This window comes from Podarcis raffonei, chromosome 6, assembly GCF_027172205.1.
Source record: "Podarcis raffonei isolate rPodRaf1 chromosome 6, rPodRaf1.pri, whole genome shotgun sequence".
In the NCBI taxonomy this organism is placed as follows: Eukaryota; Metazoa; Chordata; class Lepidosauria; order Squamata; family Lacertidae; genus Podarcis; species Podarcis raffonei.
The window spans coordinates 42,638,569-42,665,131 of NC_070607.1; the positions used below are offsets into that span (position 1 = coordinate 42,638,569).

The 26,563-nt window shown below is 43.7% G+C and overlaps 1 protein-coding gene across 3 annotated transcripts in view; it reads right to left on the reverse strand.

The window, feature by feature from the left end:
• Positions 1–26,563, reverse strand: part of ACOT11 (acyl-CoA thioesterase 11) — a 57,386-nt gene that overhangs the window by 24,351 nt on the left and 6,472 nt on the right. The window contains exons 1-3 of one of the 3 annotated variants that reach the window (XM_053392356.1): positions 12,622–12,857; positions 7,353–7,500; positions 4,353–4,422 (exon numbers count right to left, since the gene is read on the reverse strand). In XM_053392356.1, the coding sequence (XP_053248331.1) occupies positions 4,353–4,422; positions 7,353–7,500; positions 12,622–12,720 (317 nt within the window). In that variant the 5' untranslated portion in view covers positions 12,721–12,857. Of the gene's footprint in view, positions 1–4,352; positions 4,423–7,352; positions 7,501–12,621; positions 12,858–26,563 lie in introns of those variants that run through there. The other 2 variants (XM_053392357.1, XM_053392358.1) reach the window with 2 other exon arrangements.

The window sequence follows — 26,563 nt, forward strand, 5'->3', positions numbered from 1 at the left end:
AGAACAGGGAGAAGGGTAGGCTTAAACGTGGACAGACAAAAGGCCAGCAGGCACTGCCCATATTTTATATTCATATCAGAAGGGGAAAGTTCAGTCTACTGGACAGTGTCCGACATGAACCCAGATCAGAGTCCAAACCCCAAAATTCACTAGCCTTGGGCTAGTCTCCATGTAGCCCACCTTACAAGTCTGTTGTGTCGATTAAAAGGTGCTGAATAACCTGTGCTGATTCTTGCTCCCTCCCCCCATGTTTTTAAAGTGAACATTATTGGGCTTCTGATCTTGAGACAAAACACTGATCCAAGATTTCCTGCACAGACACACCTTGCTTGTACCCAAGAAGCCAACCCAAGTTAGTGGGCTACGGCTCTTAATTTACCCCTCATTTTTAGCACCATTCAAGCTGCTCTCAGGTGTGAAGACAATCCTGGCTCATATTTCTCTGCTTATTTCCAGTCTGCGTATGTTGTTTGAATGCTGCCGTTGATCAGGGAATATGTGGCTTGCAGGAAGTCTTGCACCTTTAATTTGTCTTTATTTGCTTCCCTGGAGCGTAATAACCCCTGCTCAAGTACTAAAGTACTGTTTCGAAGTTCCAGTGTTTTATATATAGTACACTCTAACCACGATCATTATCACTTAATAGAGCACTCACAAAACATAACTTACTGTCTTCCACAGCATATGCAGCCATGCGTTTTGGCTCAGAAACATCTCCCTTTGACTATCTTTTCAAGGTTTGGGGTGCTCTTTGATCCAGACTTGCTTTAGGAAAGCTAAGCAGTATCCATGTCTTGAAACACCTGCCTGCAGCTGGAGCTGCAGCACTAGCTACAGCCTCTCCTTGACAGAGATAGCCTGGTCATAATTATCTACACTCTAGTAATATCCCATTTAGACTACTGTAATTTTTGCTATATGGGGCTGTCCTTGAAGACAGGAAAGTTCTCTTGCTTCAACCCATAGCAGCTAGAGGACTAACTAGGCAGACAGAACGCCCTTTTTTTAAAAAAAATTAAAAAGGCACTGGCTCCTTGTTCCTCTCTATGCTAGTTTTAACCTTTTAAAACCATGATCTGTTTGGGTCTAAGACTGCCTGTTCCTTCATGGACCTGTCCAAACATTAAGAGCATCCACAGAAGCCCATCTCTGGGTTCTCCCCCTTTGAAGGAGAGGGAAGTGGTGGCTGGAGGTAGTAGCATTTCACCTCCAACTCTGGAATGCCCTCTTCATTTCAGAGAACCTCTCCTGGCACCAAATTTGATGTCCATTCAGTGCCAAGTAGAGACCTTTTTATATGCCATGCAGTTCTTTAAAAAAAAGTTTCCTTGTTTTAACTGTTGCTGCTCTGCTGCACTTTTACTGTGACTTGTATTTTTACCGTTTCATTTGTAAACCACTCAGAGATCCTATGGGCCTGAAGTGGCAGAGTATAAATATCTGAGATAAATAAAGGATCTCCAAAGCATAGCTTCTCTAGAAATTTGTAAAGGCTGACAGTGCACCTGGGTTCCCCTAAAACAGAGTTTCCCAAACTTGGATCTCCAGTTGTTTTTGGACTACAATTCCCATCATCCCTGACTACTGATCCTGCTAGCTAGGGATGATGGGAGCTGTAGTGCAAAAAGAGCTGGAGACCAAAGTTTGGGGAAACCTGCCCTAAAAACTATATGAAAGCCACGTTCTGACAAGCTCCAGAGACCACAGACAGACCTACAACCACAGGAAAGGCTAGGCGACATTTGCTGGAAGTGGCCAGGGTACATTGTTCGTCTGTGTAAATGACAAGGAAGTACCAGAGGCTCACAGCTAGCTACTACTGACAAGGCTATCAAAGAGGAGACATGCCCTTTCCCAAGCATCCAAACTTTGGCTGAGAGAGGGCATCCAGGTGGTAGTAAATGGGACATAATAATCTGTGGCAGGAATAGAGAACCTGTGGTCCTTCGGAGGCTGTTGGACTACAACTCCCTTCTGCTCCAGACCATTGGCCACACTGGCTGGGGCTGATGGGAGTTGAAGTCCAACAACATCTGGAGGACTAACCCATTCCTGATCTGAAGCCATATTGAGAGTCATGCAGATTGTTAGTAAATCCACACATATAAAAGAATCAAGATGATGGGTACTCAAGTGGAATATAAAAGTTTAAAGTATTACCAAAAAAAGGCAAAACTCCAAATTCACCCATTCTTCCGACAGCTTTCCCAAAAGAAGGACACGACCACCCACCCCGTAAGCTAGAAAAAAGGACCTAGGTTTTTACATACCTGCCCTCTGAAAAAGAAGCCCACTTAATCTCTCACCGCTGCCTGAAAGGTGCTTTATTAATTTTTAACACAGACAGGTATGCCACAGAGCTTGTGCTTACCATAATGATTTCATGCCATTTGTGTAACACATGAACATATTCAAATACGAACGGCAGGATAATAAAAATTCAGCGTGAACGTTCTGTTTCAGAAAATTCGCTTCAAGGCTTTAAGTTTAAATATAAGCGCCATGGGGGAGGACCATCGGTCAATGGCAGGGCGCCTGCTTCGCATGCAGAATGTCCCTGACATCTCCACGTGGGCCTAGGAAGCTGCCTTCTACCATGTCAGACTGTCCATCTATTCTAGCCCAGTATTGTCTACGCCAGCTGCTTTTGGTCCCATCATCTCTGACCACTGGTCCTGCTAGCTAGGGATGATGGGAGTTGTAGTCCAAAAAAACAGCTGGATGCCTAAGTTTGGAGAACCCTGGTCTACACTGACTGGCAGTGGCTCTCCAGGGTTTCAGACGGGGGACATTCTGTGTAAACCACCTAGAGCCAATGGGTGATCAAGCAGGATATAAATCCTGTTAATTAATTAATTAATTAATTAATTAAATTCCCAGCACTACCAGGAGCTGCCTGGGATTTAACTATATGCCTTCTGCACATAAGGCAGTTGCTCTGTCGCCTAAGAACAGCCCATCTCAAAAGTCCCCCATTGGGAAAGACTCATCTGAAACCCTGGAGAGCTGCTGTCAGTGAAGGCAATACTGAGCTTGATAGGCAGATGGTCCTCATTCAGTACAAGGCAAGTTCCTGTGCCCTGAAGGAGTTTGTTTTGTGACCTTCTTCTAGGAGAAGATGGAGAGGGGTCATTGCTCAGTAGAAGAGAGCATGCTTTTCGTGCAGAAGATCCCTGGCATCTCCAGTTGAGACGACCTCAGGAAAGGCCTCTGCTTGGTGAACTGGAGAGCCATTGCCAGTCAAGGGACATCATACAGGGCTAGAGAGACAAATACTTTGACCTGGTATATTAACAGGAATTGAAATAAATAAAGCTGGTTAACAGAAGAACAAATATGTTCTTGCAGCTGACGCACATGTCACTGTGTAAGATGATGCAGCTGCACATTTTGGCACCGGCTCGTTTTCTAAATCAGAGAGGTGCTGAGGCTCAAGCCCTCTGAGAAGTCGTAATCCTATAATCCCCCAAACATCCTCCCCAAACGCCAGATGTGTCTGGTGGGCTGTGGTCAGTAGGGAAGGCAGCTTCCTGCAAATGCTCCAAATACTCTCTTCGTTCTTAGAACAGAACCGACCTTCAAACAGAACCGAATTCAAAACAGGTCCCGAGGCTGCTCCAATTAAACCTTCTATCTGGGATGTCAACTTGTGTGTAATGTTACTCTTAAATATAATACCTGAAGGGAGCTAAAGTAAGTATGTAGGAGGACAGCGGGGACATGGTGCTAGTGCTACACCCCCATCCTCATCACCCTCCAAATTGTCAATGTAGTCCTGGATACTCCCTGAACACTTTAGGAAACCCTAGAAAAACAGGATTCTAAAATGCATAGGGAGACCCCTAAAGTACAGGGGACTCCCCACTTCAGAGGCCACTCTTCCCTGAATTGGGGAGAGATGGGATAAACAGGGTTTGGAGGGAGTATGCCTGCCCCCCTGTCTTCCCCAAATGTGCTATTTATTTGCAAGCAAAACACATGAATAAGGATGCTATAACAAGGGAATAAAAAATTTCCCAGACCCTTCGCATCTGCACTGCATTCTTTGTTAAGGGCACACGCCAAAGGTGAGGCCTGTTTTGCAATGCTGCACTGAAACAGCAGAGCTGGAACACCCCATCTTAATGGATAAGGAGAAACCATTGATTTTTCAACCTAATATTTTTCATTGGCTGTCCCAGTAAAAGGAAAGGAATGGGGGGGAAACAACCCAGAGAAGTTACCCAGGCTCAAAAGGGCTAATTAACATGGCACATATTTCTACTACTTCTGCATTTGCTAAAGGCACATTTTTAAAAATCCAGTTAAAAATCCAGTTAAACTGCAATGAGGCAAGGAAGTGAGGCAGTTACCTAATTGTGTGCTCAAAATAGATATCATCCACTGAAGCTGTGACGCAGGGGCAGCCAGCATGCCTCTCGGCTGAAAAGGCAAACAAACCACATTAGTTATGTACATTATTGCAGCAAACAGGGATCTTTCTGTTCACAGTAATTACAGTTGCAGGCTTAGAATGGAAACAAGAAGCCTTGGTTGCAGGAACAAAACCGGCACCATGGTAGGACGCATAAAACTGCAGAGTCCAGTACATGTGCCTGCTATGTTAAGAAGCACTCTCACAATTATCCCCACATGCAGAATTGGGGGGGGGGGGAATCCCAGGCAGGTGATCACCCAATTGCCTAAAAAGCTGCTGTTGGAACATAGGCATTCAAAATGTTTTTTCAGCTCTTTGCATAGTTGACTCCTAAAGATTTGATGCTGGGTCTTTGGTATCTGAAATACTGTATTCAAAAGGCTACGCTTCTCTTCTAGAATGGTGGTTTACCTATATCCAGAACCCCCAACATGCCCCCTACCAACCTCAGGCTTTTTACTCATGTTTTTTGGCCTGGGAGGTTATTGCAAGGTTTGCCAGGTTTTTTCGAGGGTGTGGACTGCTTTTATTTTGTGCTTTATTTTGGCCTACGTGTGGGTGTTTTTGCCTCTTCTTGCAGGGAGGGTGGAGGGGAGGTGGCTCTGAGCACTGTCAGCTTTTCTTCCAGGAGATGAACATTTTGTGGTGCCCAAAACAAAGACTTCTGAACATGCAGCTGGGCCCCCGGAAAGGTTGGTGATCTCTCTAATTGTATGATTATTGTTACCTTCCAAGCTTCATTTTAATTTAAGAAGGTATCTTTCCACTGTGCAAGCAGCTCCATAAACAGCAATATACCCTTCTCAATAGTTTTTCTTTGCATCAGAAGTTCAGGTCAGTTGAAGTATTGGCACTAAAAAGCCCATAAGTTGTAATCAGTTTTAATTGACAGATTTAATCAATTAAAGGTTTACTTGATTAACGGTGAGTGCCAATTTAATTAGCAAGGTCAAATTTTAATTTGTGGAGTTAAGGTAGGGGTAGAAAATCTTCTGTAGCCCGAGAGCAACATTCCATAGTACATTCAAGTGGGGGAGGGCAAAGCCAAAGTGGGTGGGACAATGGGTGGAATACTTACCTTTGTATGACAGGCTACATTCCAAAATTCATTCACACAGAAATTAGAGGTTTCTACACACAACACTCTCCATCTAAGCAAATACCAGCTACAGTGCTAAAGAGAACCCAATGGAAGTGTTTGTATAAGTCGTTTCTCTAAAGGTGTCTGAGTACTACCTAGGGACTCCCACTTCTGAACCATTTGCTCCGATGCAGCAGTAAAAGGAGGGTTTTTCTGGGGAAAGCGCCAGGAGAAAACAACAACATTTGGACACGGAGCTTTAAAGCTCAGACCTGTGCTTAGAAACATGGCACGAAAGAAAGTGTGCATGAGCCCTTAGATTGTTTTAGAAAGATTGGACAAATTGAGAGAACATATTGGAAGCTATTAGCTATGACAGTTAAATGGAACCTCCCAGGTGAGAGGCAGTCTACCTTTGAATGCCCAGTGCCGAGCAAAGTATATACAAGGAAGAAGGGGCATTTGCTTGTATGTCCTGGAAGTGTCAGTAGTATAAGTAGTGTCTATCAGGCTACTGTGGGAAAGCAGGTTGCTGTATGGAATAGGCCTCGGTTCTGATCCAACAGGGCTGTTCTTATGGATTGTGCAGATTCCTCTGCGGATGTCTGGCAGGTGAGCAATCCTGCCTGTCAGTGTACAGGACTAGAGTGCATTAAGTCTTTCCCAAACCTCTGATCATTACAACAGCTTGACTTGGGCACATTTAAAGTGGAATACGCTCATTGATTAAGCCCCTCAGATTCATCTGCTTTCAAAATGCAAGCTCCTTTATGAAGTTCCTTAGTAGTGCTTCTACAATGTAGTTAAAGGTTCTAAAGGCAACATGCCCAGAGGGAAAAACAAATAAGCTGCACTCTATAATAAGGACCAATAACAGTGGGCATGGCTGCTCTGGTTTGGTTGGGGGTGGTTTCCCCTAGCTTGCTTTGAGATATATGGCTTTTCTCCACCAGCACTTTTGGCCTGGTGGTCTTTCCCTCAGGGGATTCTCTGCTTGTGCAGTTACACTCTTGATCTGCTGATCAACAACTAGTTTTATGATAGGGAAGCTTTGAGATGAAGTTGGACACTGGTGAGACATGCACCCCACCACCACCATTGCACCCCATGAACCCTCTTGTCACAGCCCTCCATGCCCTTCTGTCTTGCCTCTGAACTGGAAATGGGCATCTTCTTCTTGGTGCCAAAGAAAGCCTCCAGCTGCCAGCCCAGCTTACCGTAATTCACAATTCAAAACCACACTAACTAACTGCTCATTCTGTTTTGTTTTGTTTTGTTTGCCACTTCAGTTGTTCCCCATACATGTGTGCACGAACATTATTTTTATTTCACAGTTACCACTAGCTCAGGGAATAAAATATGAAGAAAAAAGACCAAGTTCCAAACCAGACTGACTTTAGCTCAGAGAAGTTTCTCTCACGGTTTTGTTTTTCAGAGCGGTAGGGAAGGGGGATAGAGGTCTCTAAGTGGGGAGCGCCAAGTTGTACCCCTTCCTCTTTCCCTCTGAAAGTCCACGGATGCAGGGAGCCTTCACGTGTACAGGCTTCCCCACGATATGGCGTCCCTTCCGACGTTTCCGCCCGCGCTCCCGCCCCCAGATTTATTGGGTATGAAGAAAAACAGGCGAGGCTCGCCCGTTGCCCTAAAAGCCTTTTTTTTTTTTTTTTTTGCCTCTCACTTGCGCGGCGAGGGCTTACGCCGGAACTCGCTCGGTCCACCTTAAGAGCGAGCATCGAGCAAGCCGAGGTCGTGCTCGCGCGCGCGCGCGCGCGCTTTAGATCCAGCCGAGGGCAGGTTGCCAAGAAACGAGCTCCCGCCCCTCCGCGTGCCCGAGGCGAGTCCGCGGCGGCTCACCGGAGAGGCAGGCGGCCGTGTCGATCCATTTGAGGAGCTGCCCAATGCTGAGCTCGCGGCGGTGGTTGGTGTGGCAGGGCTGCACCATCTGACTCATCTGCACCTCGGTGGCATTCCGGTAACTCTCCATGGGCCCCTCCGGCGAGCTCTGAGGGGGAAAGGAGAGAGAGAGAGAGAGAACAAAGCAGAGAGTCAGCGCGGAGAGAAAGCAAGACGCCGCCCGGCTGCAGTCTGGATGCCCGATTTCCTCCAGTGCGTTATGCAGCGCGTTTAGCACACTTATTCACACACTTATGGACGCTACATCCCTTCTTGACCCATCAAAAAGGGAAGCCCCCACAACCATGGGAGTAGCCAAGCGGGGAGCAGGGAGGGCAGCTGCCCCCCAAATCAAGCAAATAAATAAAAATACTTAACTAAAAGTAGAAATGGTGAAAAGATCCTGACAGGTTTTTCTCAGCACTTGGGGTCAAAAGAAAGTAATTAAAAACCACTGTTGTTGATATATTTCATTCTGAATCTGCTAGACAGAGGATGGTGACAGGTGGGTGTCCTGCCCCCCCCCCAACATAAATCCTGGCTCTACACCCATGCCCACAACCCACACTTTGATGACACCTAGGGGTGGACCAAATGCTTTTTAATATCTATGGCAACACAAACCTCAAACCCATGCTTTTGGTGGACTGAAACCACCTCAAAAAAGGTTAGTTAATGGCCACCAAAGGAATTATTTCCCAAATAAATCACCTTTTTTTTGCCCCACAAATTCAAGGCAGTAGTGAAAACTATTTAGCAACTGACCAATCGCAGGCAAAAGGAGCTTCTGGTTAAACCAAACACTTCCAGCACATCCCCAAAACCAAACACTTCTACACCCCAAAATCCCTCCAACATTTACCAACCCTAATCCTGGGATAGGGAATCTGGCCCTCCTGGTATTATTAGACTACAGCTCCTGTCATCCCCAAACACCAGCCATGCTGGCGAGGGCGGACGGGAGTTGGGAATCCAACAACATCTGGAGGGCCACAGGTTCCCTGGCCCTGTTCTTTGGGGCAAGTTTGGCATGAGCTAAATCAAAAGCAGCTGTCAACTGGGAGCCAAAGGATGTGTCAGAATTCCTGATGCATCTGCAAGGAATAAACAAGGACAACACGAGTGGCAATGCAATTCCTCAAACCAAGAAGCAAAAAAAATAAAATGGTCTGAACCAATTTGAGTTGCACAATTATTATTTTTTTATAAGGCTAGTCTCTCCAGCTGTCTTTCCATGAAAGCACTGTGCATAGTGCCTGCTCAGCGACTTGATGCTTGTGCAAGCATTGTTATTGCACCCTTAAAAAAAAAAAGGACTAGTTCCTATACAAGAGATGTGGCAGGAAGAGGCTTTATTGAATCCCAGCTGACCACTTTTGAAAATATTAATAACAGCCAGTAACACTTTCCCAAGACTAGTGTATTATTGATGCTTCCTGATTTTCATTTGTGACTTCCTACCCAATGACCCACCTTAAACCGGAGGGTCATTGGTGTTAGTCTGTTCAGGAAAACGCAATGTCTTGTAGCATCTTAAAGACCAGCAAATCGGCATAAAATCTCTGACATTTAGTTATTGTGGGGGGAAATAACATAACTTATGGGTCTCAAAGGGACAGGAAGATTCTGGCCATTTCTACTCAGTATGGTGGGATTTATTTCATATAGTTTATAGTTTCAGATTTATAGGTATCTCTCCCTGCACAGTCTAGATAAATATGGATGTCATGATCTTAGATTGGCTGTTATTATTTAATATGTTTTGGGGTCTGTATGCTAAGGCTTTAGTTGGATATATTATGGTTTTGTTGTTGTTTATCTGTGGTTCTATCTTAATTTGAAAACTAATAAAAATAAACTGAAAAAAGATTTATCAAATCTAGTCTACGAAAGTGCATGCCACAACACAGTCCATCAGATGCATGAAATGTAATCCTTAAACGGCAGGTAAATATGCACACATAACATTTGCATTATTGGATTCTACTCACAAAGCAGGGTTGGTAGTAACACAAACATCTTGACATTGGTAAACTACTAAAACACATAACACAATTTAAAAAACCCAAAACTTTACCAGCTTTGGGATAAAAGCAAGAGTGGAAGCTTTTCTTTCACCTCAGTGGACTAACTGGGATGTCCTTTCCTAATTGGGATGATAATGGTTAGTAGTCCTCATGACATGGAGAGAATTGTTTTCCTGCTCACAACAGGATATTTCAGAAACAGCAGCACAGAATTCACCCTCTTCTCATGCTCCCGTCCTCTTGTTCAATGCATGGAGGGAGTGACCTCTGCACATCAAGCAGAGCACAAGAATGGGCTGTATCATACATAGCGTATACAACTGAGTGTACAGGCCATACATTGCTTATGTAGTGCCTAACCCATGGAGGTCAAAGGGCACAATCTCGCTCCCCTCCACAAACTGATTGAATATGTGGAGCAGAATGTGATAGTGGCACTCTTGGCTATAATAATGAAGTGGACAAACACTTTGTACACAAGCTGTGCCATGTCAGAACACAGGAAAGGCTTAAAGAAAAGGTTTAAAAAGGGCACAGCATCTTTGAACAACTAGCCCCCAAGTTACTGTGCTGAGCCTCAGTGGTGTTGAACAGTGAACGCGCCTATGAGACTTGCACAAGTACATTCCCTGATGCAATCAAGATGACAATGAATGGGGAAAGGATCACCTTTGCTCTTTAACCCTTTGGAAATGAGAGAGTGTTGAAACAATTGCATGCTGTAAAAAGGAACATTTGTGGAGTACAGGCAGCATGCTTTAAGCATGCACTTTTAATGCACACACACACACACAAAATGGCATGAAGAACTTAAAAAAAATATCCATAGCAAGTGTCAGCTATGCACATGAGGGGTGCAGAGAAAGAAAGGGGGAGGCAGGCTCTCCTTGCAATCTTCCTTTTGGCACTGGGAGTTCGAGCAGAGGAACGAACTTGCAGGATATACTTCAGACAAGACTACGGATTGCTCGACATTACTTTCACCCAATATGGATATTAATACTGGTCTTTGGAAAATAATATATTTGATGGTACAAACATCCATTTTGTTTCTGATATATGTGCTGGGAGGCAACCACCAGTATATAAAGTGACTTCCTGATCAGTGTTTCAGAATTAGAAGGTATTTGTTACATTATTATCCTATTCTATTTTACATTTTGTCTAGGATACATTTGTTTTGTATATTAGAAAAAAACACAATACAGTATTATTTTAGGCACCAATAACAGCCCTGAGGCGGAACAGGGAATAAGAAAAGGTAAAAGGGAGGCCATCAGGGGTTTGCATTGAAACGAAACTTCTCTCTGGCAAACTTACTACACCCTTCCTAAACATAAGCTCTTCCACTTCACTGCTGTTATAACAGACTCCCCTTTCACATAAGCTTGGACACGAGAAGCTGGCAATTATTTGCTTTGCTGAAACACAAAAGCTGGGATTTGCTGAGAGGGTTAGGCGCTCAACAGCCACTGAAGTTCAGTGATTCTCGTAAGCCACATACACACAAAGCGGGAGTTGCCCTGGCTTAGGGGTTAACCCCCCACTGTGGTCTACCTGAAAATTAATTCATATAAGCACCTGAACTCTCGGAAGTGCTCTTTTTTATATGCAGTGGTACCTCGGGTTACAGACGCTTCAGGTTACAGACTCTGCTAACCCTGAAATAGTACCTCAGGTTAAGAACTTTGCTTCAGGATGAGAACAGAAATCACACGATGACGGCGCGGTGGCAGCGGGAGGCCCCATTAGTTAAAGTGTTACCTCAGGTTAAAAACAGTTTCAGGTTAAGAACGGACCTCCAGAATGAATTAAGTTCTTAACCCAAGGTACCACTGTAGAAGGGTCCCCCATCACCGCATCACTTTACAGAAGGACCTTTCCTGACTGAGAAAGGTGCTGGAGTAATGCAACATGGGCTATCCAAAATTGACCCTGGAGCAAATATGCATTTGGGGGTATAAGCAGAAAAGACTGTTCTACATAGACCTTTTCTCATTGTTTTTGCTGGGGTTTTCGAAGACAGTGGGAAAAGTCGGTTTTTAAAAAGGGCTTGAGTTTTTTAATGTATGGCGGTGTGGTGTGGGGAGGTGTAAAACCGGAATCTTTTGAAAAGAATAGCCATAATGCTTAAATTGAAAAAAATTATAGGGAATCCAAATAGCAGATATGAGGGTGCCCCCACCCATACTAGTATTACAGTAAAAAGAAAACAGAAACAAAAAGCATATATGCTCCCTGAAGGGCCCCATTTGGTCAAAAAATTAGATTTATTTTTTTAAAAAAAAAATGTTAAAATAACACACTTTGTTGCATTTTGATTGGTCCCAATAAAGGTACTGCCCAATTGCGAATTTTAGAGTTTTTAAGAAACTGTAAGCTTGGAGTGTGTTTTGTGATATGTAAATGTGTTTATTGGAACTGTACACATAGAGCATCCTTAACAGATACATCAGCACATGATCATTCCGAATGACTCATCTACTATTTAAGGTAGATCAAGTTACTAGCCTGAAATCCTTTCTCCATCCATTGCATGCAAGTTGAAGAGTTAGAGCCAAATGAAAATTGTATACATGTTTGTTTCTAACAAACCATCTATACATTAACAAATGTTTTTGGCGTTTTTTTCAATTGCCCAGATAATTTCTTTAGCTACTGTCCTGCACAGTTAAATTGCTCTTATCCAACTGACTACAACCAGATTGAAGGTGCCCAACTGTGCAGAGGATACCAGCTTTGGCTTCTGCATTTAGATTTCTCTCTCTCTCTCTTCCCCTCCCCACTCTCATATATGTTACATACACATATAGACACACACACAGTACATAGAATTTAAATACTTATAAAGATTATCAGTTGTCTTGTTGGAATGTCAGTAGCTATGGAAATATAATCAAACACACACAGTGCAATTTCACAAATTCTAAAATTCTAAAGTCCAATATAAACAAAAGAAACATTGTCTGTTCTTCAGATTGTTTTCTACAGAAAACACCTTGCAGGAAAAAATGGGGAGAAGTGCTTGTAGACCTCGATCTCTTGATTGTCTTTTAATTTTTAGATTTTGACCCGACAGTTCCCTTTTTATACCAATATTGCAGCAAACTAATCTGAAGATGAGTAATTCACTAGACATCGGACACTAGCCTAGAATTGTGGCCTGAACTTCCCTCATCTAGGCCTAGATGTGCCCCACTCACTTGTATCATCAGGAGTTCTTTGTCGTAACAGCTTGAAATTGACACAACAGGGAAATAAAAGGAAGCAAATACAGGCTGCAGTGGGAGCAATCTTCCCATTAAAACAGTTTCTCTGGGTCAACAACAACAGAACGCATCCCCTCCTCATGGACAGATCCCACTTTTCTCAGTACTTCTAGGAGTGTTCCATTTAGATAACTGCTGATACAACCTAAGGTTCTAGAAGGACTGGTGTTTCCAAAGGCAGGTAGATCTCACCATCCTGCAGCAAAAATCACTTCCAGTTTCTCTCCCAGCCATTGATTAACTCAGGGAAGCCAAGACCCTTTCGCTGATAATTAACAATACAGACATGCCACAAGAATTCTACCGGGCTGAACAAATGTCTGTTACAACTGTATGTAACTGGCAGCCACTTAAGTCAAACCTACTATCCAATTTCAAGTCAATTCCATGCCTACACACAAGTGATAAGCCAGGATACCTATATTTAGCAGCTTTGGGGCCACTTACAGAGACATACACCAACCAAATCAATCTCAATCTCTCTCTCTCTCTCTCTCTCTCTCTCTCTCTCTCTCTCTCTCTCTCTCACACACACACACACACACACACACACACACTTTTGATCTCATGGCAATGTGGTTCTTAAGAGTTTTGCTGCATTCAAGTGTATAGATGTAATAGGCAGGTTGCAAGTTGTTATGAGAACAAAATTCTACTGGAAAAACAAAAGGCAAGCAAACTTTTGAAGTACACGTTCAACAATAATGTTTTCATACAACTTCCTTTCCAAAGCAAAGAAGTCAAGCTGCTTCGTTCCACTACTGCTCTGTCCGCTGCTGACTTTGCTATTGGGAGCAACAACCTGACCTACTCCAGGAATGCTGCTGCTGCTCCTCCCTCCATCTCGGCTCCAGGCACACCTTGCTCACAGGCCTTTTCTCCTGGAAGCATGAAACCCAACTCCTGACATGAGTGTTACACGCCACCCCAACCTCTGTGTGGTGCAAAATTCCAGGGTTCGCTTTCTCCAAGTCTTGATTAAATTCTAACATTTACTAAATCCAGGAATTGTGGGTGCTTTGCGCCCACAAACTCTGACACCCAAACTCATAACAATACAGCAATAAAAAACATAAGCAGCACAGAAGTGGCCACACATAAGGGAACATTGGCAGTGAACAGGACTGAGAAAATGGTCAGTTCATGGATTCTAGGGAGAAATAGCTCTGCTCTCTGCAAAAGCACCAGTTTCAAAACAAAAACTAAAATCATACAGGCCACCCCTACTTTCAAGCAGTTACCAGATCAGAGGCTTCTGGTTGTCTGAATACACATTACTATGACAGAGATTAAAGTGGTCTGGTGCTCACCTACAAGTAATAAGCAATTTAGGTCCATAACCATTTTTCTATGCAAGAGTATTTGCGGTCATAATGATCTAATAGCATTTATACGGGTGAAACAAAAGAATGTTTGATATGGCATTAAACATGCTGTACAGTGCATGTTTGATTTGATTAGGAGTAATGGTGGTTCCTTTATCCGCCAGCCAAGTCTAGTGAAGAGTAATGTGCAACACAAAAACTTGCACATTCTCCTATACCAGTTTGTTAGTTCCCTAAAAAAGGAATAAAGCACAATCCTACCTCACCTATTTTTCCTTTCCCATACTTCATTCTCCAATATGGCAACAATAATTTAGACTTATTAATCAAACGACTCCAGCCTAACAGAGATAAAAGATTTGAGCAGTGACACATGGATCAAGCTTTCTGGGGGTGTTTTGGAGAGCAGGTCAGTGGCTGCCTGCTTTCTCTGATGAACAAGTTTGTCTTGTGCTCTGCCCAGAAATCTCCACACGCCTCACATGACTTCAGCTGCAATGCCAGGAGTGAAACGTCCAGGAGCTGCCGAAGGAGAGCAATTGAGTGACAGCCCAGGCGCCCACATGAGAGTGAATCTGAGCGAGCCTCTAGGCTGGTACTCCAATTGAAAAGGGATTGCTGGGTGTCATTGCGACAGCAAATGGAGATAATCAAGGGCATTGTTTTTCCGAAATGAAGCATGGGAAGCGTTTAAAAATAGAAGAGAAGATTTGGACAAAAACAGAAACCTCAAGCCCATACTTTAGCCCAAATTGTTCACCATCTGACATTCCACCAACCTTCCTTCCTCAGGCTGCTGTTTTGGAAACAGGCCGGCCAGCGCCAGAGACACAAATGCAGCCGCATGAGAGGGAAAGAGAAAAACTCAAGTTTATTTCTGATCTTTGTAACCTGGATTCTTGTTGAGTCTAGCAGTAGAAGTTTGCATCCCTAGAAGCTGGCAGTCTTGGCACAAATCAGGAAAGCAAGCTTCAGAAGGAGCAAGAGAGAACAGAACAGAGGATTTCACCAACTTGTGCTTCCCCTTATAGACGTAACTTGAAGCAGCTGTCAACAATATTGAATCAAAAGGTCTGTTTTAGTGCAAATCCAAGTCCTGTATAGCAAGATGTCTGTCTTCAACTGCCACGGCTCCAGCATAACAGGGAATGGCTCAAAAAATCAAGGATGGTATGGGGCAGTCCCACTTTCACTCTAAACCAGTGGTGACAACCCCTATAACCACACCCCCAAATAGTGTCCATAGCCCCCCCCCCAAGATTCCTGGGAGCTATAGTCTGTTAAGGGTGCTGAAAGCTGTTAGGAGACCCCTATTCCCCTCATAGAGCTACAGTTTCCAGAATTCCATGGGAAGAGGGATTGTTAAACCACTCTGGAAACTGTAGTTCTGTGAGAATAGGGCTCTCCTCACAACTCTCAGCACCCTTAACAAACTACAGTTCCCGGGATTCTTGAGGGGAAGCCATGACTGTTTCAAGTGGGATGATACTGCTTTAGATGTATAGTGCAGATGGGGCCATAGAATAGTGAGCTGTACTTGGGCTGTGGAGAACTGAGTCCACATTCTTGATGAACCATGGAGTTGGCAGTGCGACCTTAGCCCACTTACTGGCCTGAGCCTAGACTGCCTAAAAAAAGGCATCACGGGTAAGGCCCAAACTGTCCTCCAACCCCCAAAGTGAGACCCACTGGCAAATTTTATTTACTTAATAAATTAATATATTGCCCTTCCTCCTAAAGGAGCTCAGGACAGCAGGTACTGCTCCAGAAGATATTGCCATTGCTTCTACTTTGCATTTTGCCTCTGCTGCATTCCTGCTTTCAGTTGCATGCATAGGCTGCCACAGCAGTTGCATTTGGCTCGCAACATGGATCCTCCATCTTAAATGCTTACTGTTCTAATACCCTGCCTATTAATCCTTTGGTGGTCATGTGGGCTGAGGAAAAGCAGAAGGAAATTTTTTAAAAAATCTGAATGCCCACCACCAACCTTTGCACTTTGCATTAGCACCTGGCCGGAACAAGAAAAAAAAAATCAGTTGTGTGGACCAAGACCACCCCTAGAAGAATAGTCATTCAGAGCAAAGACTTTCCCAACTCACAATTTCAATAGGAAACGCAGCTCTTTTCCCAGGCGAGTCATCACATCCTGAAACTACGCAACACGAGGAAGGAGCTTTTCTTAAGAACTGAAATGTCAACGAACTCCTTTTTGTTGTGGCAGCAGGATTCAAGACAACTGAATTATTTCAGCATATGAACGAAAAGGCTTCACTCAGCTTCAGTAGAACCAAATTCCTAGAACAGCCCCTTTGACACCACTGCTCAGCGGACTGCGAAATAAGTGAGAAGTGCTTACCACAGAATACAAAGAGCACACAGTACAACGACGTCATTATTTGACCACAGGACAGCTCGCATTTCTATGCCAAGGGCTTCCAGAGAAAGGGTCTTTGTCTGCATTATGAAGTCTAGATGTGACGATTGTGCAGCTAAAGTGTATCACATCACAAGTATACCAACATTTGGTATTTTCATAGTGCAGCTTTTTAAAAAGAAGTCTCTACTCCTGCACGCCTCCCCTAAGCAGCCCTAAGGGGCTGTGAAGAGTTGTCTGGAGACATGTGGAAACACCTGCCCCTTAGGCATGCCACCGCCTGGGCCAAGTGGGCCACAAAGTGGCAACAGTGTGAAATGTAGGTGCCAGGTTCTGATGAAGATGCTGGCTTCCAATGGAACTATCATTGCATTTCAAGGGCATTATGCTTTTCCATCGTTGTGAACCTTAGCACGTCCTGTGAGCCCCTTCGACTCTTCGTCTTTGTTTTCTATTAGTCTTGGCTCATCACGCTTGGCCCTTCTTCAGAGCGAGGTGGTGAGACTGCCAGTGCCCCCTCTGCTAACACAACAAAATGCTAAGTGGAGTGAGAGGGGCAGTGTGCGTGTTTGCATGTGTGGGTGAAACTGCTACCCGCCAGCCCTGCTGAGCTCCTTCATCTGGCTAAGAGAAACAACCAACGCAAACCTTCCCAGCCACGGATTTCAGTGGTGGTTCTGCCAAACTACAGGGTCCTGAAAGCAGCAAACCACAAAGAACACACATGGCACGTGTTGAGCATACCTTTGAAGTACATAACAGAAAGGCTGCAAAACAAAAATTTGAGAAGCGCCATGTTTGAAAAAAAGAATAATCAATCAAGATCCTTTATTAGGCATAGCAAACCATACATTATCAAACAGACACCGTATACAAATTGTGCAAAATACGGACTCAACATAACAAGGTTTGTCCCAGTCGTATCTAAAAAAGAATAATGAAATCACATGTACATTAACCTGGAAGTCACTTCCATTGGATATAGTGGAAGCTGCTTCAGAGCAAACATGCATAGCCGCATGCCTGATACCTGCTATTCCTGATCTTCCAGCAGCTGAACCCCAAGTAGGAAGCTCCCTGGAACTAAACTAAGTACAGGGAGGGGCTCAGTGGACTGTCATAAAGAATTCTATACATTGCAAGCACATAGTGTGCAAGCAATAGAGTCTAGATTTTCCAATTGCATGTGAATACTGGCTCGGAATGTGAAACTCACATCCCTGGCAACTGCCCATGTGATTTGAACCTCGAAGAATGACTTTTTTCAGGACCATTCAAACAACCATTCTAAGAAGGACTGCAGGTGCCAAGCCAAGGCATACTTGAGTTCTGCTCAATGTGAAATAGTTGGGTAGTTCCTTTGCCACAGCGCTGCCTGCCTTTGCTAATTTTAGAGCGATTGGATTGGACTGGGAGTCATGCCTGCAGAAAAGGAGGCACTTCTCCTGCTGCCCCCACCAAGTGAGGCACAACCTGTGGAAAGGGCCTTCTCAGTGGTGGCAGCCTAATTTTGGAATTAGGTGTCTTCGCTATGGACTTTACACAGCACCAAGAGAATACTTTTTATATTTCCAGGCTTTGTAAGTTTCTAAATCCACTGAAATTTAGATGAGTTTTAGTGACATTGTTCTGCTGCTGAATTTATTTTTAGGCTGGAATTTATTTAATGTTTCTATAGTTCTGCAGTTCATGGATTTTAATGCTTTCATTGCTTGTAAGCTACCCATTGTTTGGGTGGCATATAAAAGCTGTCAATAAACAAACAAGTTGTCACATGATGACTTCACAATAAGCATAAAAGCCCATGTTTTCACAACTTTAAATACTCATTATTTGTTTGTTTTGTATTTAAAGCCCACCAAAACTGTCACAATTGAAGCAAGCACAATTCAAACTAAAATCATAGCAGCAAAACTACAAAACTAACCAATAACAAAATTAATGAAACAGCAGCAGAGAACAGCAATATAGTCAGAGGGAAGACACCTATTCAACCAAAGACCTGGGTAAAGAGCTGTGTTTTGACCAATCGTCAAACAGTTGACAAGAGGCTCCTCAGAAGGGAGGCCATTCTGCAATGTGGGGGGCCACTACCAATAAGGCCACCTCCCAACAACACTGCTCCTCAAACAACAAAGAGTGGTGGCACTGTCAGCAAGGCCTCCATTGCAGTGCAGTGAAGAGAGCTTTAGCTTGATATGTGGAGAGACCCACCTTTTTAGGTATTTAAAGCAGCTCCCACATGGCAGCCATAACATGTGCACAGGTCTTGAGGCAGCTGCCATATTTCTTGCTGAAGGAAGCCTACACTAAATGAGATTCTTAATCAACGATATGTTGCAAAACACAGTTAAGACTCTTCTCAATGACCTGATATTGGTCATGACGACTTCTATGTCGTAACATCATGGGAGGAGTGTTTCCAGCTCCCATGCCCTTGCCTTGTAAGAAACTGCAGCAGGAGGGGAAGCTGAGTAACACCACAGGAGGAATTGCTGTCTGACTGGTAACGTCAACAGGGCAGTGGTTTGTGGGGGAAGATCAATATATTTGATCACACTGACTTGATCCTTGGCTAATGTGTAGCAGACACAACAGCAGTGGCTGGAACATCTAGGACCAAGGCAGAACTGTTCAAACTCCTTTGCTATTTTTGCTATTGCCAGGAAGAGTAATGTTGCTACATTTTATGTACTGAAGTGCTTTTTAATGAAGTAACATTTACCGTATGTTGCTGTTTTGACATTGCTGTTATTATGAAGCCTATGGACCTGTTTGTGATACCTCAGTGGTCCATTTACAATATTAAGCCAGCTTCTGGAAGCACCCTTGAACAAGGGAGGCAAAGAAAAGCACCTTTAGCAACAGCACTGGCTGTTGTTGCTTCATGTCAGGGCTCAGTTACACCATCAATGCTGTTAGTCCTAAATGCTTTTAGATTTTGGGCTCAGCCACACTTCTACTTGCCCCATGCCTAGAATGCATGAATCCAATCGGTTTTCCTTTTGTCCTGTGCCTACTAGGCATGGGTTCAAGCAGTTCTGTTTTTGCCCCAGCACTTTTCCCTGAAAACCCCGCTCTTTAGCGCTAAATCAGAGCAAACGTCAATCCAGAGGAAACCTGAGGGACATTTGCTCCAATTCATCTGTAAAGAACAGGGAAAGCAGAAGTGTGTGGGAGTCCTTACTGGACAACAGACAACAGTGAGCCTTCCAAAGACCACAGGGCACTAGATCTTGTGTTTCTGAACCCTCCTCAGTGTCACTACCTCCATGACTTCCCAAACCACCTGACTCTTGTGAGTTTGAGAATTCATCTTCCAACAGCCACAGTCCTCTTGTCTCCTCCCCCCCTTGTAAATAGTAATAGTAATTTATTATTTGTACCCCACCCTTATGGCTGGGTTTCTCAAGACACACTGGGCAGCTTCCAACAAAGATTAAAAATACATTAAAATGTCACACATTAAAAACTTCCCTGAACAGGGCTGCCTTCAGATGTCTTCTAAATGTCAGGTAGTGGTTTATCTCTTTGATGTCTGGTGGGAGGGCGTTCCACAGGGCGGGCGCCACTACCGAGAAGGCCCTCTGCCTGGTTCCCTGTAGCTTAGCTTCTCGCAGTGAGGGAACCACCAGAAGGCCCTCAGCGCTGGACCTCAGTGCCCAGGCAGAATGATGGGGATGGAGATGCTCCTTCAGGCATACTGGGCCGAGGCCGTTTAGGGCTTTAAAGGTCAACACCAACACTTTTGGTAAATCTTTTGTCAGTTTCCTGCTGGTTCTTCTCCTACATCACAGTGGAATATTATTATTATTATTATTATTATTATTATTATTATTATTATTATTATATTTGCAGGAATTTTATACTGGCTAAGTGCTTTTACTCGAGACATCATTCAACAAAGATCTTCCAGAGATTTTCACCTGAGAGTCTGGTGCCAACTCTAAGGCCTAGATGATAGGGAAAGACTATCCCAACCACATAATAGCTTGTGCTTTTTCAGAGCCTCTCGTGGTCCTGCTTTAGGGCCAAAACACTGAGGCAGCAGTAGTAATAGTATAGCAAGCAGCAGCATGTGAAATTCCCATTCAATAATGTGCTTGGAAGCCCTGTCACCAATCAGTTCTAAAAATGTAGACCTGGGTGGGAGTCGACAAGCAAGCTAGGCCATTTGATAGGTTTTAGACAGCTCTACGATGCCAGCTCAAAAATGTAAAAAGAAATGCACACCTAGGAATAAAAATGGAAGAGGTGCAAAATGCTAATTTTCCCTGCCTGAGAATTAATTCTAACAGAGGTTTTGATCAGTTCTCAGAAGATAGGCTTTTGTTTACTTGCCCTTCAGGAAAGGAAAGCTAATGACACTAATAAATGACTATTCAATATGAACAATAAGAGAAAGAAAAAGTGACAAGCTGTTAACTAGACAAGCTGTATAATTAAGGCCAAGCTGGTGGTGGAGGTTGATTTTTCCCCCCTTCAGAGAACAAGGACTCTGGAGCTACAGCAAAATGTCTCAGTTCTGGAAATTAGGCTTTAAAATGAAGAACATTTAATGTAATGAAGACAGAAACTTGACATCACCTTTGTTGTCATATTAAATTGCCCTCTCTTGAATGTATTTAGCTACATAAAAAGGAATTAAGGACAGGTTCTAATTGCTCCAGTCTCCTACAAGAAATTTCTTTTCCCTTTTTCCTTTTAAGAGAGGTTGTGTTCGACAGGATCTCTGCTATTAATCAGGTGCCTTCCCCTGAAGTTAACAAATCCTGCTTAAAGAATGGGATCTGGTGTTAACATGGGGTGTGATTAGAAAGGACAGAAGCCTTTGAAAGCCAAGGCATTGAAATCTGGCCTAGCCAAGCAGGAGTCAGTCAGTAAGTCCGATTCTTTCCTTTTTTAAGTCACAGCATGTCTCTGCAGAGAAGACATTAAAAGCCAGTGGACAAAATCCTAGAGAACACACCGCAATAGAAAACTTTGTATTTCTAACAGGAATTAGACATCCTAACGGGCCTTTCCCCTTCCCTTCAGAGCGTGCAGGATCAGGGCAACAGCCTCTGAATGTGCAGGAATACAACTTAATATTCACGGTGCAACATTCATAAGAAGTCACAGCACGTCTGTGCCACTGCAGAGATTGGATATTTATGCACAGCTCCCCCCCCCCCAAGTATTGTTGTGAAGGGGGGTGGGCTTGCTTTGCTTAAGGCTAGTTTTTACTCTTCCCTGGCCTAGCAGAGGCAGTATGCTGATGTTGCATCTCAGGGAGGGGAAAGTAGAAGGAGGCACAGAAAAGGATATGGAAAGCAACGCTGGCAAAACAGACCTATCTGGATTAGAAATTCTCATACATTAAGTCGTGCTAGCCAAGATGTCAAACTCCAGAGGCCCAATTCATGTAAACAAGCTTGTGGAAAGGGGAGGGTCAAAATAAGCATGTGTCAGAAATGGGCATATTTGCATTTCAGATGGGTTATACTGTATATGGACATTATGTTATGCATGACCATCTCCCACCCCCGGTTGCTTCTAATGGGGGCATCACACATCAGCTGATTTGTAGGCCAGAAATTATACAGCAATAATGGGCAGCATGGAAGAGATGGATAAAATCAAACCTACTTCCAGCCAACAACCTTCCAGCCCCTAAATTCTGCACTAGCTGCTGTTTCCCATCTTCAAAGGTAAACCCATGCCGTGGATACTAGTCCGCAAGAGGTGCTGGGCTGGGTCACAGCCTGCCCAAGGAGAATGTCAAGCAAAGGCTGTTGTTGTTGCTGCTGCTGCTGTTGTGCCCCTAAGAGTTCAAAGCATCATGCTCCTTCCTGTCCCATACACATTTCACACTTCTAATTATATTTGGAGAAGCTCTGCAAACATTTTGTTCCACCTACTGTTATCTGGCCAGTAAGGTCTCTGCAGCGTTCAGCCAATCTGAATTCAAAAGTATAGTTATGGCAAAGAGATCCCTCCTATGTGCATCTAAACAGAAAAACCATGTGACTGATCAAGCTGCTGGAAAGTCAGCAAAAGACTCCTACTCCGTCTGTTATTATGACAGCTCACTAGCATTCACTGTATTGGTCTACTAGGGTAGCCTTGAAGGGTAGTTCAAGCACACTCTGTTTCCTTGAAAGTCATGCCTTAGAGCATTCCTTGAACTAAGAAGGAGAAGAGAGTGGTAGCTAGCATGAGAGATTGTTTTTAATTACTGTTTGATAAAAGAGAGCAATAGCGGGCAGCATGTAATAGTATCTTGATAGAACTGCAACTTTTCCTTAAGGTAAAAATGCTCGCTCTATTGCTCCATCTGCTTAGAAGCCTATTTTGGCATTTAGCAATATATACATTACATAACAACAGCCTATGCTCAGAAATCTGGTGGGCACAGAAAATTGCCACCTGAAGAGCCTTTCTTACAGGTGCCTTTTTGCCACTCAGTAATTTGTAAACTCAACCTCAGTCTTGTGCTACAGGAAATTTTAACCCTCCGTGCATTAAAATTAAAATGGCATGTGCAAATTACCAATCTGGAGAGCAGAGGGGCAAACAGTCATTGGCCCACAGAAACCACATTAAACTGGGGGAGAGGCTGTGAAAGCCATTTACCAAAGCAGTCACTAGCATACATTTTGAACCACAGCAACCAAGCTGTGGAAGCAGCTAGCATTGCCCTGAGCACAAGGAGGTCAGAGATGGTGAGTGGCTTCAGCTTACATGATGCACACACCACTTGTGCTTTAGCTTTTGTACCACACTTCTACAAGTCTCTTTTCAGTTCAAGTTACTGGGGCTTTTTGAACTGGGGTTTTTAGCAAACGGATCTAAGCTCCTCATTAGTTATTGTAGCAACTGGCCAAAATTGAGCATCTTTTGCCTGCTATTCAGCCTGTACAACAGGCAAGGCAAGAATTCGAGCTTGTAATCACAGTGGTTCTCAGGAGAGCCAAGGGCGTTTTTACTTGTCCCTACAAGTCCGACCTCCTCATTCTTCTCGATAGAGAAGACCAGGCTGGTGCAAGATTAAGCCTCCTCATGCAAAGACAGGTACAAGCTCTGAACTATTTTTAGAACCAATTGACTACAAAGCTAATGAACATCAAACTAAAAATACTTGACAAAATAGCAGGCCCTGCTGTAGGAGATGGGGACAGCGTTGCTGGTCTTCGCTAGAAAGCTCATTCTACATTGTGGCTGCAACAACAGGGATAACGGCTAACTGATTTGGATCACTCATCACCGACTGCTTTACACAAATTACTTTACCAGCTGGTGGTCCTCCTGACACATGGTGATCATAATGGCAATTAATGTGCAACTTGTGCGAAAAATTGCACGCACACACACACTGCAAAATACAGCACTTCCAGAGCTGGAAAAATGCAGTATGGCAGTGTGTTTTTTTCTGGAGGTACTCTAGGGTACGGAGTTCCGGCACCATTTCCTCCCCAAATGTTAAAAGTGTAGCACTTACTATAACAACTTCATGGTGAGTACTGACACCTTTTTTTCCTCTTAAAAAGCACTGAATATGAACACAACAGAACTGTAGCCTTGAATATGGACCTATGGACTGTGCATAAATGCAGTAAATTAAATACACCTCTATTGTGCAAGAAAGGTACCAAGAGCTACTGCTAACTTTAATCTAATCACAGGATCAGCCTCATGGCTGTCAACCTCAGGAGGGCTCAGAGAGAAGGTTTAAACAACAGCATTAAGAAATGGCAGACAGAATGGGAAACAGGAGCCCTAGTCATACACAGCTGTTGAAGGCTTTTACTCCCCCCACCCCACCCCACCACCACCCGCTTTCCTGGCTGCAGGCTGGCAGCTTTTGGCACTGGCTGCAAAGCAAACAGCAGTTGTGCTTCAAGGAACATACATATGTGATTCCACAAAGGCCAGCATTTCTATTTCAGTGACTTGTTGAACAGGCTGCTTTTTGTGTTTACAGCTTACTGACGGAGTAATCCAAGCACTCAGCATTTGTGGGCATGTCGCGCACACACAAATTCAAACTCTGACCACTGTGCTTTCCAAAGCTTTCGTACTAAACATGCCTCATTAAACCATCTTCTCTGTGTGCTGCTTCTCCATGCTGCTTGTTGAGTTACACACTCACTCCCTCTCTCTCTCTCTCTCTCTCTCTCACACACACACACACACACACAAGTTTTGCTTTCCACAAAGACTTGTTGCATCCCAGTTTTTAGTTCTGGGACATGATGAAAGCAACTTTCCTGGCTGTGCAGTTTTACCGAAAAGCACTTGCCAACATAGCAAGCACACTAGCTGGAGGAAAACCATTATATGGCTAGGAGTTACACAATGTACAATTCCCTATTAAGACATTATCCAAGACGGGTCATTCTATTATGATTAGAACTGTGTAACGTTTGCCTGGTTTCTCTCTTATACTTATATTCTGAAAAGCAGGAGTTGTGGAGAATTCACCACTTTCAGAAGCGCAGAAGAGGATAATAGGTGTGTGCCACATTCACATGTTAACTCACATGAAGGGCTTTTCACACGATCAAGGGGCACCCCTGGCCTTGTTTCCCAGTAGTGGCTGGTGCCCATTTGGATTGGCAGACAGCAGGGAGCCAAAGCCAATGGCGGCCAGAGCCAACTAATTCTGTTTTGTCCTCATACTCCTCCCTTTTGAGTTCTATAACAGCAACACTGGCACTAAGGAGGAGGAAGCTGGCAGGTTGGATCATCCCTTGGACTGGTTGTAAACAACACAACAAGTGGGTGAGGCCTGGCTGAGGCTGTGGGACGTTGCTCCAGTTGCCCTCATAGACCAACCAGCCTATCTGTGTATTAGAAATGGACATCTGCAGGGGGAACCGACACATATACACATCTGCACATGTCACCTTCCCCAGGGCCAGCATGACCAAGGTTTCAAATGAGGTCTATGGGCACAGGCTTTGCCTCTGCAGACAGCTGCACAGTGCTTTTTTTCTTTAAAAAATGCTTAGGGGTACTCTCACTTTGACTCAAGAAAAACACCATTGTATAGTTCAAATTGGGAAAAATAAATACAGTAAATGGACAAAAGTACAAAGATTCACAAAATGTTCAGAGGTATGCATACCCCTGCGTTCCCCCCGAAAAAAAGCACTGGCCACAAATAAGATCCAGACAAAGAAAACCATGAAACCCTGGAGGCAGGGCCAGCAATCTGGATGCAAAGCTCCTTGATTGTGAGAGCACCCTTCTTGAAAATTAACACATAAAAAGGGAAATAGGGGTAGGAGTATAGGTGGTTATTGAGAATGCCTGGGAACTATCTGCAACAACAAAAAGTTCCTTGAGATAGGAAAATTAGGGCTGAAAAAAATCATTTAGAAAATCAATGTTCATGACATGTGTTAAAATCAGCAGTATCTATTTATTGTAAGTACTCAGTGCCAATTTTCATGGTTAACAGATTTCTGTACATCTCCCTTTGATGGATTTAGACCATGGGTTTAAACAATGTGCGTTTTTCATGCATTAATTAGCAAACAGAACTAATGCTGGCTTAAATTGCCTCAATTGTGGGTCCATCCACAGTCCTGTTTGTCCCTTGATTCCAAGTCACGGCTACGAGAGGGTTGATTTTGTTGTTGTTGTTGTCCTGTGCCTTCTCTGGGAAAGCACGTTCTTTACAGCTGAATTGGAACAAATGTCAAGCCACAGAAAACCCAACTGATGTTTGTTCCAATTCAGCAGTAAACAGTAGTTTTCCTGTGGAAAGTGGAGGGACAAAATACCCCCTATTGGAACCCTGACTTGAAATCACTTGAAATCATGAGACAAACAGAATTGTGGATGGGCTCAGAATTACTAATATTGGAATATAACATTGCTTTAACCGATGAAACTCAATTAAAAGTTAGACAGTAGAAAAATGTAAATTGGTCAATAACCCTTTTTAATGGATATACTTGTTCTTAGGAGAGGACAGCAGGCCACTCAGATTTACAGATGTGGTCCAAACATTTAAAAGCAACAATAGGAAAACACACTGCTTGAGAGATGCTACAGTGTACTAACAATTAATATAAAGACACAGTAGCAAAGACAAATAATCTGCAATTAAGACCACCATTATGAAAAGTATGGTGTTAACTACCCTCCGCAAGTATTACAAGATATTCACATCTGCGTTATCCAT